Source organism: Macrobrachium nipponense, chromosome 30 (genome assembly GCF_015104395.2).
Source record: "Macrobrachium nipponense isolate FS-2020 chromosome 30, ASM1510439v2, whole genome shotgun sequence".
Lineage (NCBI taxonomy): Eukaryota > Metazoa > Arthropoda > Malacostraca > Decapoda > Palaemonidae > Macrobrachium > Macrobrachium nipponense.
The window spans coordinates 6,098,799-6,115,303 of NC_087218.1; the positions used below are offsets into that span (position 1 = coordinate 6,098,799).

The following is a 16,505-nucleotide window of genomic DNA, read 5'->3' on the forward strand; positions in this document are numbered from 1 at the left end:
TTTGTTGGACTCCCACATCTTTATAAGAGGGTGGTGCAGTTCTGCAATATGAGGGTGTTGACCTGGTTTGGGCAGCAGTATTCTGGCAAGGAGACACTATCATTTGGATTTATAGGCATGGCGTTGTTGGTCATTTTCCTTTCATGGTCTTGTCCTCATCCTTAAACTGCAATGATATTCAGCTCATTAATATAATGTTTCCTGTTGAGGCAGACATCACTTGGGGGCAGGCATACATATTAAACTTTTTTATTCAACTTATTATTTGACTGCTGTCAAGCCATTGTTAGTAAGGAGCCAGGGTGGTAAGGTACATACCCACATCAGTCACTGTGCGGTACACATTTATATTGAACCTATCGTCTTTCTGCTCTACATCTACAAGCAAGACAGGAAGTCAGCCTTCAATGCTATATTTGATAGTTTAGGCTACAGCTCCTCTTCAAGCTGTAAATTGCTATACATTAAGTATGTTTGAGAAATATTCATTTAAATGTAAATTACAGGAGTAATAATAAAGAAAATGCAAAAATTTGGATCGAAATACAGAGTGCAGTTGATTGTTAGTAGAGTAGTCCTTTGTGTGAACATTTAAATGACATTATAGGATTTTATTTATGATCATATAACTTTACTTTTGCAGGGAAAAAATTTGAAGATGTACGATTAGAAGAGTTACACACAGAGAAAAGTTTTTCAAATGGTGAGATTGTTGAGACAGCATTAGTACCTTTTAAAGATTTCAATGTGGCATCAATGAAGAATCACCAATTATCAGTGAAAGAGATGTTTGTTAAACATTTACTGCAGCTTTATGGACTAAGTGTGGATAAAGCTAAAGCACTTGTAGATAAGGTAGGTTTTTTTTTTTTAAGTATTTTCATATCTAGATACTTCAGTAGTATGTGTGTTTGTAATGTGTTTCTGAGGAGTAATGCCTACTATCCAATTAACAAGTGGACTGTAGGCAAAAAGATCTTAGCAACAGCATTATTTTCTGCCTTTTCCTTTGAATCTGTTTCCTCTGGTCACTTTCTGTGTAGCTGTCGTATTTCTTGAAACTAAGACCTTAAAAAAAAAAAAAAAAAAAAGTTTGTTCCGATACGTATACAAACCCTTGGTCCTTTAACAATAGGAAGGTACTTAGCGACAGCTGAACCGGTCGTAAGCTTCGAACAAGGGGCTTCGGTAGTTAACTACTTGTCCGTCAGTTGGCGGTCAGCTCGACTGCAAGGAGAGGAGTCACTTTGCTTTCAGCCGCGTAGCTGTTGCTCGCCTCTCTGCCCACTTCTTGTCGTATGCTTTGTTTGCTTCACTGCATGAGGGCTTTTTTTTCTTTCCCTTTTACTGTGTGTATTTGTCCCTTTTACTGTGTGTATTTGTGCAAGGATATACATAAGTACGTGTGTGTTTTTGTATACAATACAGTGAATTTTGTGATTTCTGAGAGACTCCCGCGCCCCCCCATCAGCCGCAGATTGTGCCCTGGTGTGGAGGGCCGTAAGTGTGGGGCCTTTTGATCATCTGTTGAGGTTGACCCTCATGAGTTTTGTACTCGGTCTAGAGGGCGGGAATGCTCTTGCACCGAGACGTGATGCATGTGTTTTTTGGTCGGAGGAGCAGTGGGAGCGCTATGGGGGGAGGAAAAAGCCGCGTAAGCCGGCCAAGGAGTCGTCGGAGGGTTCTCCGGCTACGCCCTTGGTTACGGACACACCTTCTTTTCTCCCTCCATCTCAGCTCCCTCGTATAGTTCCTTTCCCTTTGGGGGAGGTTTCTCGCTCCTCCTCTCTCGATCAGTAGTGTGTGGAGGGGGGGCGAGATACCCCGACATTCAGTTGTACTCGGGGTCCTTCGTTCGCTCGGGGTGGGAACTGTCCCCCCCCCTCCCCAGGCGAGGGGAGACCCCCCCACTAACTCACCCGACTTTTCCTTCCTCAGATCTGCTTGCCACGGGGGATGATCTCTGACGGGCCTGATCTCTTGACGGGCCTGGTACTCGCTGGGGCTTCGAGGGACCGACGGTTCAGGGGCTGCTGAGTCACCTGGCGAGAGGGGCCATGCCGGTAACACACAGCCCGACCACCACGACTACCACGATGGTGTCCACGCCTGCTACGCTGCTCCTCCGCACCTGGTGTTACACCCAAGCACGTAGCCACGGTGACCCCAACAGCTGCTGTGCAGGCGCCGCTGCCGGAGGTTATGATGCCAGCTGTGACGCCACCACCTGGTTTTGTCGCTCTTGCTGCAGCCCCGAACTTCCGGTGTCCCAAGAGCTCTCCCCTGGACCTGCCTCCTGTGCAGAGGATGCGCTGGTTCTGCCCCGCCTCCTGTTCCTGAGTATGCTGCCACTCCAGTGCCGGTACCATTTCCTGTCACCGTCGTTCCTGCCTGTGGTGTTGCTGCCCCTCACCCCAGGTCCCTCATGGACAGGTGCAGTCGGGCCTGTTTCTTCGGCAACTGCCCCGGCTCCGTCCATGGAGGGAAGGACCTGACGGTGGTCCTGAGGAAGTTGACGAAGAAGAAGAAGAAGAGGAAGGTGTCGTCGTCTGCCGCTGCTTCGCCTTCAATTTCTAAGGCTCCACAGCCGAAGAAGAAGAAGGTTGCCTCCTCCCCCCTTAAGAAGGCTCGTCCTGAGACTTCTAAGGGTCCGTCCCACTCCGGTGGGACAGTTGGGACTTCTGCCGTTCCTCCTGTTCCTTCCGCAAGGAAGAAGAAGACGGGGACCGGAGGAGCGCCGGCTAAACACCGGTACCTTCTCGCCTGGCGCCAGAGGTTCTGCCTCAGCGCCAGGTACCGTCTCGGCCTCTCGTTCACGAGAGTTACCGAGTGTACAGTCACCTGCGGGTAAACCGTACAGCCAAGACCCAGGCAACTGAGTCCACTCGGTGCTAGGATCCAGGCACGGAGCGGAAGACTGGCGGGAGTCGCCACCAGACTAGCGATAGCTCTCGCGGCGATATGCTGGTACCCAGGGTTGACGCGACGGTCCCAGACTGGTCGCGGGCTTAGGAGAGGAAGCGGTCCCCTCGGTCGCCTGAACCAGTCTCGGCTGGTCCAAGCGCGTGAGGCGCCGTGAGGACAGGCCTCGCTCCCACCCACCGCGACAGCAGACTCTGCAGGTCCCCCCCTGACCGCCGCTCCTACCAGGACCGGGCAGAGAGGGGGACCAGCAGCAGCTCCTCTGACGCTCGGGACCGTCGTCGCTGTTCTCGGTCCAGCCGCTTGACCAGGCCTGCAGCTCGATCGCCACCGTGGGTGATCGCCTGCAGCCCTTCAGCACACCGGTTCAGCCGGTGGGTGCGGGGGGAGCTTCAGGTCTTCCTCCTATCCCTTCAACTTCCTCGAGGGCTTCACCAGGAAGAGCGAGGCGATCGCGCGCCCCTCGTGATCCCACCACGACACCCTACGAACCTGGCACGGTCTAGGGCCGACCAGATCGCATGCGCAAGTGGCAGGAGGGACTGTTGTGGTTCCTCCTGTGGAAGGAGGAGGGTCTCGAGAGGCATTCTCGCTGGACGGGCTTGATGGTCCATCTCCGCAGGATGCAGTCACTCCAGAGATCAAGAGGTCGTTCGCGAGGTTATTGCGCTGATTCGTCAGCACAACGACCTCTGGGAAGGATCGCCGCTCCCACCTTACGAGCTCACATCGGGTTTGGAGTTGTTCTGGGGACCCAAAAAGGAACCCAGGGCGACGGTGTGGGTCTGCCGCGATCGGCCTTGGCTGACAGCGTACTGAGCCAGGTGGACGCTCTTGACTTCGGACAGGAAGGTTCGCTTCGGTCCGGTAGGTCTTCCAAGCTCCTTCCCCCACCTCTACCGCAACAGAGGCACTTCTGCGTGCCTTCAGAGGACCCCTCTGCCACCCAAATAGGTTAACCCGGAGCTAGCTACGGGGTGTCTGCAGCAGCTCCTGTCGGAGACCTCTGGTTCTCGCAACAAGAGTCACTTGCCTTGGAATCTACTGCAATGGCAGCATTCCAAGCAGTCTCCTGGATCAACCTGTGGTCCCTCACAGTGTCAAAAGCTGCAGGCCTCCTTGGGGAACATCACTCCTGAAGGGGGGGACCTGGCTTTTGTGACACTGCCAGTCTGGAGGTAGGGCCATCTCCTACCTGGCCCACTAGACGGCTAAACCTGTGGGCCAACCTGTTCTGCGGTGTAGAGACGCTGTTCTCACCCGAGTGACCAGGCGGCTGGGCGTGAGGCGGCCCTCGGTCTTCGCAACGTACCGGTGCGGAGTTTCCTTCTCTCTCTTCCCCAGAGAGATGGTGGACGCTGCTGTGGAACAACGGCGCACTGACGACAGTGACCGTCTCATCCACCAGGCAGTGGCTGGGCAACCTCGGACGACTGCGGCTAAGCCCAAAAGTTTAGCTAGCGCTCCTCTGCAGCCAAGACGATCGCCTCATCGAAGCCGAGAGGAAAGACTCTGCCTTTGAACTTCTGTGTAAGGAGTGACTGCAACCAGCCCTCCTCCCAGTCCATATCTCGAGGAGGATCTGGGAAGAAGTCGAAGAGAGGAGGGAAACGCTAGGGAACGGCATTCCCCCTCACCTGCTGCCGAAGGTTGGGGGGGGGGGGGGCGTTGCCTGGCGAGCCATTGGGCAACATGGCAGCGCTACGGAGCGGAGACCTGGATAGTGAAGTCCTTAGGGAGGGATATTTACTACCCTTCGAGTCTTGGCCACCCCTCACCTCAACCCGGTCCATCTAAAAACCTATGTTCCTGGCTCAACCAAGGACGTGACGCTTTGCCAGGAAGTAGAAGCTATGCTGAGCAAACATGCTGTGGAGATCGTATGGGATCAGTCGCCGGCTTCTACAGTCTACTTTTCCTGGCGGAGAAGTCCTCGGGGGGCTGCGCCCGGTGATAGATCTCTCTCCCTTGAAACCGATTCGTTCGCCAGACTCGGTTCATGATGGAAACAGCACGTTCAGTGCTCGATTCCATCAGGGAGAACGACTTCATGCTTTCGGTGGATCTGAAGGACACGTATTTCCAGATACCCTTCCATCAGTCCTCCAGGAAGATACCTCCGCTTCATCCTTGACGGGACGGTGTACCAATTCAGGGCACTTTGTTTCGGTCTCTCAACCGCCCCACAGGTGTTCACGCAAGTGTCACTCTGCTGTCGGCTTGGGCCCACTCGGTACGGATACGTCTAATGAGGTATCTCGACGATTGGTTAGTCCTGGCGATCTCCCGCTTGCAGTTGCTACAGGACAGAGATCGACTCTTCGAATTCTGCCACGATCTGGGGATCTTAGTGAATTATGAGAGTCAGACCTCTGAGCCCAAGCAGAGGATGAAGTACCTGGGCATGCTGATCGACACGGTAGCAGGGCGAGTCTTCCCCGCAGATTCGTGGATCAGCAGGTTCAGGGAGGCAGCAAGACAGTTCCTGTCTCTACAGGAGCAACGCTCAGCAGTGGCCAGGTCGTGATCGGTCACCTGTCCGTCTCTTGAGAAGCTAGTCCCTCACGAGCGTCTTCACCTGCGGTCTCTTCAGTGGAGACTAAAGGAGTGTTGGTCACAGGCAAGAGACCGTCCTTCTTCCCCGTGTCCTCACGGAGGAGGCGAGGCAGGACCTAGCCTGGTGGCTGGATGACGGGAACCTAGTAAGGAGTACCTCTTTGCACACCTGGAGAGTTGCTGACTGCAGGTGTGTGGGACCATCGTGACAAGCACCTTCACATCAACGTCCTGGAGCTCAAGGCAGCGTTCCTTGCTCTCCAAGAGTTCGGGACCATCTGGTGGGACACGGTGGTGTCGATGAGCGACACACCACTGTAGTGGCGTGCATCAACAAGCAGGGGGCCTAGTGTCCCTCCCGCTGCACCAGTTGACGTTGCAGGTGCACGAGTGGGCCGTGGCACACTCAGTAGAGTTGTCGGCCCGCTACATTCCAGGCAAGAGGAATGTGGTAGCCGACAAGCTCAGCCGTCAGGATCAGGTGATAGGAACCGAATGGTCCCTTCATCCAGACATGGCGGAAAGGCTCTTCAACCTGTGGGGGCGTCCAGTCGTGGATCTGTTCGCCACCCGGCACAACAGAAAACTCCAGGTTTTCTACTCGGTTGTGCCGGACCCATGGGCAGCTGCAGAGGACGCTCTTCAACATCCGTGGGACAACCTTATCGTTAACGCCTTTCCCCATTCTGTCTGATTCGCAAAGTGATCAGCAGGGCGCTGATCACCGTGAACCTTCGGATGATCCTGGTGGCACCCAAATAGTTGGTACCCGGACCTGCTGGCTCTCCTTGCCGAAGTGCCGAGAGAGATTCCCCCCTGGCACAACCTCCTGTGCCAGCCACACGTAGAACGATACCACCAGTCCGTCGAGTCCGTGTGTCTTCATGGCTGGCTGTTATCCACCATCTCTTGCGAGCGAGAGGCTTTTTCTCACAGTGCAGCAACAGAGATGGCTGGATACCTCAGACAGTCCTCTGCAGCTGTCTACCAGGGGAAGTGGTCCGTCTTCGTGGTGGCTCCTCTCAGAGCCACTCTTCAGCAGGTAGCGGATTTCCTCGTCTTCCTTCGCTGAGAGAAGCTCCTCTCCATCTCCGCAGTTGAAAGGATATAGAGCCGCCCTGGCCCTAGTCCTTAAACTGCGAGGTGTGGATATCTCCTCTTTTTTCGAGATCTCCCTCCTGATGAAGAGTTTCGAGAGGTCTTGCCCACCCAGGGAACTCAGGCCCCTGGGGTGGGATGTGACTCTTGTCCTTAGGAGTTTGACTCGCAGACCCTTCGAGCCACTTCGAGAGTCGTCAGACAAGGATCTGACCATCAAGACCCTCTTCCTGCTGGCCCTGTATTGGCAGAGAGAGTGAGGGGAACTTCATGGTCTTTCCTTTGACGTCAAGCATTCCAGGGGATGGGGGTCCGTGACGCTCTATTTTGTCCCAAACTTCGTAGCAAAGACTCAGAATCCTTCGGTCCCTGACGACCGGTTAGAGTCTTTCACGATCCCCTCCCTAAAGGATTTCACCGATAATGATGTGGATGAGATGGTGCTTTGTCCTGTGAGGGCGCTACGGCACTATCTGAAGAGAACTCGACACCTCAGGCCTGAGTGTCAACGCCTCTTCGTTAGCACCAGGGTTACCAAGAAAGAAGTTTCCAAGAACACTTTCTTTCTGGCTGCGCGAGGTGATCAGGAGGGCGTACTACACGCTTGGTAGTGACGACACCCGTACCCTTCTTGAAAGCCCACAAGTCAGAGGTATTGGTCCAATTTCTCCCTGGCACAGGTTCTGAAGGCAGGGGTTTGGGCCAACCAGACCACCTTCACTTCATTCTACCTTCGGGATATTACACACAGGTCCTTGGACAATTTTTCCTTGGGACCCGTGGTGGCTGCTCAACAAGTTGTGTAGTCTACCCAGCACCCGAGCGGACAGAACAGCATCATATCCTTGTGACTGCATGAATGGACGAGTGAAAGAGTGTGAGACTGGGTTCTCTTCCTCCTTCGTTCTTCTCTACCTGTGGGCAGAGGGCCGCAGTCGTCACTACGCTGAACAGGAGGCCGATGCAGGTAAGCTACACAACTGAGCTCCATCCTATCCCTTTCAGTAGGGATAGGAGTGTTTATCCACCACTCCCCAACAAGGGGGGGGGGGGTGGGGGGGGGGGGGAGTGGAAGCCAACAAGAGATAAACCCATGACTTCATTTTGGCTCTTGAAGTAGGAACTAGTTCTTGCCTTTTGCTATTTATAAGAGGTACGCTTGCCTCCATCTTATAAAATTGGTCCAGAAGTCTGACCACTGATCCTGCGGGTGCACACCCCGATCAGCTGGGCAGAGGCTAGGATCCCTCCCTCTGCTCTTATGACCAGGGAGGGAACCCAAGGTAGGGACGAATACCAGTCTGTTCATAAGACTCGGATTCCACCGACCAGAAGTGAGTCCTTCCTATTGTTAAAGGACCGAGGGTTTGTATACATATCGGAACAAATAACAATTTGTCTGAAATTGTATTTTTTCCTAACTATACAAACTTCCTGAGGTCCTTTACATATAGTCCCACCTCATGCCACCTCTCACTCTGTGTTTCCTGGGCCCTAAAGCAAAGTGACTCCTCTCCTCGCAGTTGAGCTGACCGCCAACTGCCGGCACGAGTAGTTAACTACCGAACCCTCTTGTTCAAAGCTTACAACCGGACCGGTTCAGCTGCCACTAAGTACCTTCCTATTGTTAAAGGACCTCAGGTTTGTATAGTTAGGAAAAATAAAATTTCGACAAATTGTTATTTTTGCCAGCCCTACAAGACTAGAAAATTTATTCATTGGTATGGTTAAAAAACTTAGTTATTATGCATGTATTTCAGTTGAAGATGTGTTTATGGTAGCTTGCCCAAGTAACTTTATTATGCATGTATTTCGTTGAAGATGTGTTATGGTAGCTTGCCCCAGTAGTGTCAGGATTTGAAAATTTACCTAGTGCTGCCATTTCCAGTATTTTACTATTTTTGTGCTTGAAACATTTTTTTAAATCAGCAGTGGACTTATTTACAGGGTTGTCTTAGTTATTGTTGTGTAATTATAGTGTTGAATTATCTCTTTTCAGTATGAAACCCCTGCTGCCTTAATGTCAGCATATGAAAGTCTTGTAAATCCTGTGGAAAGTGAAAACATGCTGACCTCCGTAAAATGTGGGAAAGCAGGAAGAAATTTTGGTCCAGCTCTGAGTATGCATGTAGCTAAGTTGTATACTAATCTGATGCTTCAGTAGTCAGTAACTTACATATTTTAGCATATTTTGGCTGCTAAAAAACAAAGTACTTGTGTGTTTGTGTTGTCTCTACAAACACTATGAATATTTTATTAATATCTAACAAAATGAAGGACACCTATAATCTAGGGTAATTTTTATTTAGGATATTTTAATTATCTATTGAAGGACACCTTATAATCTAGGGTTTTTAATTTTATTTAAAAATTTGGTACAAATTTTACAAATCTCTTATAATACACAAGCATGAAGTGAAATGATGACCTTGTATTATGCTAAATTAAAGTATTTAAAATTTTTTGTTTTTGACTTGCCTGGTTAATTTTTAACTAATTGTCATAACAGACCTAAATATAACAAAAGTATTGCAAATTTTTAAAGATATTTTACATTTTTTCTAGACATGCAAACCCAAAGTCTTCTTTATAAATACCTTGACAAAAGTTGGTACATAATTAAAACTTTCCATCAAGCATCACTTTTCTTTTGGCAATAGGGACAAAGGCAGAGTTCGTTAAAGTGGGTTTATGAAACAGTACAAGTTGAGGTTGCAGAGTCCCTGATATGCTCTACCAATTGAAAAAAACTCTAGGACAGTGGTTCTCAAACTATGGGTTGTGAGATCAATTTTGATGGGTTGCAGGGACAGGAAAATGATCACGCTTACAGTGTATTTCAGTTACTTTCTTGCATTCGTCTTTTAACCATAAAATTACTTACGTAATGTATGTTCATCCTCCCCTTCCTCCTGGGCCCAACCTAATGGTGCCATGGATTCCACTAGTTTAGATTAATGAATGAAAAGCTGTACACAGTATTTTTTTCCAAAATACTAGTGTATATATCACTGTGCATTGTCTAACTCTTTACTTTACTCAGGGTAGCTAAGGATTGACATGTTCCAAATAGAGTTGCTCACAAAAAAGTTTGAGAACCACTTCTCTACGGATTGGAAACTATTATGTAACTAACCTACAAATGGCCAAACCAAGTACTACATGGCTACTGGATAGCAAAAAAGACAAGGGGAAGATAATGCTAACCATTTTTTAACTCATCAAACCTTTCAACACCATAAACCTCAGGCAAGATACTGTTCTGTTTTAGCGGAGTGCCTCAGTGACGTGGTCGGTATGGTCATGGCCTGCCACCTCGGTGGCTGCGAGTTAGATTCTCAGGCATTCCACAGAGGGGTTAGAGAAATGTATTTCTGGTGATAAAAGTTCACTCTTGAGGTGGTTTGGAAGTCACGTAAAGCTGTTGGCCATTGCTGAATAACCACTGGTTTCATACAACGTGAAAACGCCATACAAACATACAATGTCCCTAGCAGATGTTGAGCTGCCACCACTGGTCCTAAGGAGAAAGTATCCATGAACTTATGAACAACGTCCCATAGGTACAAAGTAGTAAAGGAGGTTTGACAACATCAAACACTTGCCCTTAAAACCTGTGATATTGAGAAGTTATCTTTAACACTACGAGCAAAACAATATTCTTGATTTTGCGCACCCTTTCCTGGGATATAAGGCTGAACCCTTGATCCTATGCCTGCTTGATGGCCTCCTGAAGCCAGAACATGAGGGTGTTGTTGGATATTTCCTTCTTGTGCCTTATAGTTAACTTAACAGCTGTCAACACTCAGGCCTGAGAAATTGAGTCCTCCACAGGTAGTACCATAAAACTTCCATGGGAAACAAAAATTGCATTTCATCTTGAAGGAATGGGGTCAAGAAAGACTCGTATCACTCATCAGGAACTGACAGGTTCTGATTTTTTGCCACAAACTCAGGAAGAAACAAGAATGGGAGGAACATCCATCCATCCAAGTGCCACATCAAGTAGAAGAAACCATGCAACCTGACTACTTTCTTCACCAATGCTAACTTCTTTGTCAATTGCCTCCCACAGGACTAGTACTACATCACCTGGGTGAGACCATGTTAGACAATAGTCATACAGTATCTCTTAAGCCAGAATGTCACCCATCTGATAACACCAAAAGCCTGTCTCTTAAAAGAGATGCTGAATTGTCTCCAGCTATAAAGCACAAGCACCCCCACAATGATAGTAACTAAACAGTTGTGGTTGTCTTGTTACTGCGGGACATGGAGGAGTTCTCTCAATGCCTCAACAAGGTCAGGCAGCTCAGGATGCCACACTACTGGTGGTAGGGGCCACCAGGGTCATTCTGAGACAGCTCTCAGATAATCACTCAAAGAGACAGACAAGACAGTGAAAAAGCATGTCCAAAGGGTGTTATGGGCATCTTCTAATCAGCCTAGAGGTTCAGCACTGGTAAGACAAAACAAGGCAAAATTTCCCATTTAGCTGCATAAAGCAGGTTGCTCGCCAGAGTTCCATAACCCTCAAACAACTTTACTACATACAGGTAAAAGTAACACTAAAGGCCCTACAATCTGCCCTTGGCACCCGAGTTGTTCTTACCCCTCTTACGCGATTGGAGTATTACTCAAGTCAAAAGTCTCGTATGCGATTGGACGTATTAAACGTCAAGTCAAAATGTCTCCGTATGCCGATTGGACGTATTATATATCAACTCAAAAAAAAAAATTTTTTTAAATTCGCGGAAAAATACTTATAGGCCTACCAGCCGAAAACTTTTGAATCGCGCCTTGGGGGAGCTGGGGAGTTCACGGATCAAGGTTCTTTGTTTTTTGTTTACAATCATTACGCAGGCACGCAAGCGTGAATTTCTTTCTTATCGCACTAAAAAACATCAGCGACACTCTCAGAAATTATTTCGTCACTTTGACATATTTTTGCACCATTTTAAATTATTCGTTACATGGAGTATTATATATGAAAATGTGCGCAATTTCATGTAGAATACATGAACAAAATACTCATGATTGTAGCTTTTTATCAGTTTTGAAATATTTTTCATAAATAACGATGTGCCAAATTTAAAACTTTCAAACCTTCGGTCAACTTGACTACCAAAATGGTTGAAAAATGCAATTGTAAGCTAAAACTCTTATATTCTAGTAATATTCAATCAATTTGCCTTCATTTTGCAACAAATTGGACATCTCTAGCACAATATTTTGATTTATGGTGAATTTATGAAAAAACTTTTTCCTTACGTCCGCACAGTAACTTCTTCCGATAAAAAATTTTTTCGTGCGATTGTCCTAATGTTTGCACCATTTAAAAATGCGTTACATGAAGTTTTATATATGGAAATGTGCGCAATTCATGCACAATACAATCAAAAACAACCCATGGCGTAGTGTTATCAGTTTTGAAATATTTTCATATAAATAACGATGTGCAAAAAATTTCAACCTTCGGTCAACTTTGACTCTACCGCAAATGGGTCGAAAAACGCAATTGTAAGCTAAAACTCTTATATTTAGTAATATTTTCAATCATTTATTCCTTCAATTTGCAACAAATTGCAAGTCTAGCACAATATTTGATTTATGGTGAATTTATGAAAAAAAAATATATATATTTTTCCTTACGTCCGCGCTGGTAACTCTTCCGAAAAATCAGAAATTTTTTTTATTTTTCGTGCGATTGTCGAAATGCTTGCACCATTTAAAATTAGCCGTTACATAAAGTTTGTTCCGATACGTAATACAAATCATCGGTCCTTTAACAGGAAGTAGCTAGCGGCAGCTGGAACGGTCGTAAGCTTCGAACAAGGGGAGAACGGTAGTTAACTGCTTGTCCGACAGTCGCGCGGCAACAAATCACTTTTGCTTTCGGCCGCAGGTGTGAAGGACGTGTTCGTCATCGCTCTCTGCCCGCTCATCGTCGTATGCTTTGTTTTATATTTTGTTATCTACTAATGGTTTGTTTGACTTCGAAAATGAAACTGTAAGTACAGTGTTTTCATTTTCATTACTAATTATGAACCACATGGAGCTGATCGCCCTGGGATGCGGCGATTCCTCTCTTTTCATGAATTGAACCCTTGAATTGTGTCTCGGTGCAGAGGGCGGGCGCGCTCGCGCCGAGTCATGTATTTTGGGCGAAGTGTGTAATTGAAAATGTAAGTACTCTTTTTATTTTTATATTTTTTGCCCTGTGCGTTCGTTGTCGAGAGCGTATTGCGCTCGCACGAGCCTCTATTTTGTATGATAGAATGCAATGAAAGTGGATTCGCAATTGTAGTATTCTTTTCATTTTCATTTATTTATTTGCATCAATTTTAATTTGGATCAATTTCCGCTCTACCCGGGAATTGATCCTTACGAATTATTTTCTGTGAAAGTGAAATCGCAAGTGCAGTATTCTGTTTCATTTTCATATATATTTTATGATAGCATCATATTATTATGGATCAAGTTTCCGCTCTTACCCGGGAATTGATCTTTTACATTCCCCTTTGAAACGTTGCTATGAAAGTGAATCGCAACGTGCAGTATTCTGTTTCATTTTCATATTACTGTTTTCACTGTCTGTGCGGGGGTAGGGGAAGCTTAGGTCTGCCAGGAAGTCGTCGGAAAGCTCTCCCGCGACTCCCTTGGTATCCGATTCTTCGTCTTCTTTCCTGCCCCCCGCTCAGCTTCCTCGTTGTATTTTGTATTTGGGGTCTTCCTTGCGTTTGGGGTGGGGCATGTCTTCCCCCATGCGTGAGGGAACCCTCTTCTAATCTATCTGTGCTACCGCAGGTGCTACATCCGTGGGAGACGACTGCGGCGGCAGGGCGTGCCTAGCATCCACGGGCTGCTGCAGCGTCTAGCGAGGTCTGGGACGGTCTCCACTACTACCTCCACGGCCGCTTATGCTGCTCCCCCCCGCCTGGTCTACACTCCCCATGCTGTGTCGGTGATGCCGTCTGCCGCTACTAGGGCCGGTCGCCACCGTACGAGGGGGGTATGCCGCCACCGCCTGTGTTCTTCGTGTTGCCTGCCCCAGACTTCCGCTGTTCCAGCAGCTCGCCCCTGGGACCGGCCGCCAGTACCCAGGTTCCCGCTGGCTGCCGATGATTCTACGAGGCAATGGCTGGGCCTGCCGTACCTACCGCTGATGTGGTTCCTGCGCTGGCTTGGCTGTCCCTTCTGTTTCAACCACTCCGCCGTTTCCTGCCCGCTCCCTGACTGGTTGCTGTTCCTGTGCTCCTGTTTCCTGCGCCTGTTCCATTGCTGGTTGCTGTTCCTGTCGCTCCTGGTTCCTGGCGTCCGTCCATGCTGGTCCTCCCACGTGGTGCCTTCCCCAGTCCCCGAGGTCCTTCCGGACAGGTGCAGTCAGGCCGTGTTTGCTTCGGCAATAGCCCCGGCTCCGGCCTGGATGGAGGACCTGACGACTGTCCTGTGTGAGCTGACGACGAAGAGGAAGAAGAGGGAAGGTGTCATCGTCTTCATCATCCCCTTCGACTTCTAAGCCACATAAGCCAAGAAGAAAAAGAAGGCTGCCTCCCCCCTTAGAAGTCTCCTTCGGGAACTTCTAAGGGCCCGTCCCACCCTGGTGGGACGGGGGGTCCTTCTGCTGGTCCTCCTGCTCCTTCGGGAGCGGGGCCCGTCTCCCCTTCCGTAAGGAAGAGATAGATGGGGACCAGAGGAGTACCGGTTAGCACTGGTACTTCTCGCCTGGTGCTAGCGGCGGATGCCGCTACGCCAGTTCCGGCTCAGTCTCTCGTTCGCGAGAGATCCCAAAGTATACGTTCTCCCTCGGGAGACCGTGCAGTCAAGTTTCGGCGCCAAGACGCGGCACGGAGCAGAAGGCTGGTGAGAGCCGCTCAGGTGACTCTCGCCAGGCCAGCGGCGCTCTTGCAGCGACCAGCTGGTAACCCGGGTTTCCCCCCTAAGGAAGGCTCCTTCGGGAACTTCTAAGGGCTCGTTCCACTCCCCATGGGACGGGGGGGTTTCTTCTGCCGGTCCTCCTGCTCTTTCGGGAACAGGCCCGTCTCCACCCCTTCCGCAAGGAAGGAAGAAGACGGGGACCAGAGCGTACCGACTACCACCGGTACTTCCTCACCTGGTGTTTGCGGCGCTGCCGCTACGCCAGGTTCCGGCTCGGTCTCTTGTTCGTGAGAACTTCCGAGTATACGATCTCCCACGGGAGAGCGTATAGCCAAATTTTGGCGCCAGAGTTCGCTCGGCGCCAAGTACGTGGCACGGAGCAGAAGCTGGTGAGAGCCGCTCATGTGACTCTCGCCAGACCAGCGGCCGCTCTCGCAGCGACCAGCTGGTAACCCTGGTAGACGTGAATGTCTGACCAGCCACGAGCTGAGGCTGGGAAAGAGGTTCCCCCCTCCCGATCATTGGTGCCAGCCTCGGCTGGTACCAGCGGTATGACTCGCCGCGAGGGACACGCACCAGTATCACCGCGACAGTGGTCTCTGCAGGTCTCCAGACCGCCGCTCCCATAGGGACCGGGCGGATAAGGGGGACCAGCAGCAGCTCCTCTGCACACGAGATCGGGGCCGCTGTTCTCGGTCCAGCCATTTCCCTGGGAAACGGCTCGACTAGGCCTGCAAGTTGGCGATCGCCTGCAACCCTCCAAGCCCGCTGGTTCTGCCAGCGAGCGAAAGAGGAGCGTCATGGTCTTACTCTCCTGTGCCTGCAACTTCCTCGGAAGAGCGAGGCACAGCGGGGGTGATCGTGAGGGGCATACCCCGCACGATCCCGTCACGACGCCGTAAGTACCAGGTACGATCTTCGGACCGACCAGGACATACGCGCAAGTGGCAGGAGGAATCCGAGAGGGGTCTATCGCAGTTCCTCCTCCTTAAGGGGGAGGTTCTCGGAATGCTCTTGTTCGAGGGGCTTGACGGTCCTACTCTGCAAGATGCTATGACTTCCGAGATCCAGAGGAACTTTGTCGAGGTTATGGCGCTGATTCGTCAGCGCAACGACCTCGGGGAAGGATTGCTCCCCAGTTGCATCCCACCAGCAGAGCCCACGTCTCGGCTCGAGTCGTTTTGTTTTGGGGCCCGAGAGGGAAACCCAAACCGACAGTGGGTCTGGCGCGATCGGAGCTTGCCGATTCTGTCTTGAACCAGTCTCTCGTCTCCGGACAAGAAGGCTCTCTCAGTTCTGGCCGATCGAACAAGCTACTTCCACCTCCTCTACTGCGACAGCGGCGTTTCTATGTGTCTTCGGACACCGTATTTAAATACTCCTTCGGTCCTCCTGAGAGGTTTCGACCTCGACGAGGACTGGAATGAGTCAGAGGACGGTATCGGCTCTCTCCTGTCAGGTGTCGATCAGCCCCACCCAGACGACGTTCACAGTGGCAGCAAGACCCTTACCTACAGTGAGAGTTCGTAACCCTCCTCGGGAAAACGTTTCTCCTGACGATACATTTTCCCAGACTCTGATTGCGGCGATGGCTGCTCCTACTCTTCTCCAACTGCTAGTTCCCACTGGGTAAGGCGAGCGAGTATCCAATTCCTCCTCCATTCCCTCTTTCCTTACGGCTACGAGGGAAATGGGAGGGATCCGACAGAGATTTCTCTGTAGGATCCCACGTTGGGGACTGCGCTACCGGGGGGACCTTCGGGTCCTACCTGACGTAAGTCCCTGTCGTTGAGGAGGGATCCTGCCATCCTCGATTTCTACGGGAATCGAGAGGACCACCAGCCGATATCTGTTTGACGAATTCGGTGGGGGTTTCGCAGAATCCTTTAGAATTCTACGGAATTTCTAGCGCATTTAGAGTGTTTGAGGTTTTTTACGATCTCCAAACACTTAGGCGAGACCACGGTCCAAAGTGAGCGAGACGAGAATCCCCGATAATTGTTACACGATAATCGGCGGGAAACCTTGCCTATGCCTCGAATTCCTGGAAT

The 16,505-nt window shown here is 49.9% G+C and overlaps 2 protein-coding genes across 2 annotated transcripts in view; both read left to right on the plus strand.

Moving 5' to 3' along the window:
* LOC135201963 (crossover junction endonuclease MUS81-like) overlaps window positions 1-8,837 on the plus strand; it is a gene marked incomplete at its 5' end in the record, with an annotated part of 69,128 nt that extends 60,291 nt beyond the window's left edge. Inside the window, 3 exon segments of the mRNA XM_064231242.1 lie at window positions 507-562; window positions 644-855; window positions 8,576-8,837. Coding sequence (XP_064087312.1) covers window positions 507-562; window positions 644-855; window positions 8,576-8,740 — 433 coding nt within the window.
* Window positions 1-16,505, plus strand: part of LOC135201937 (crossover junction endonuclease MUS81-like) — a 203,486-nt gene that overhangs the window by 80,809 nt on the left and 106,172 nt on the right. The gene's annotated exons all lie outside the window — the stretch shown is intronic.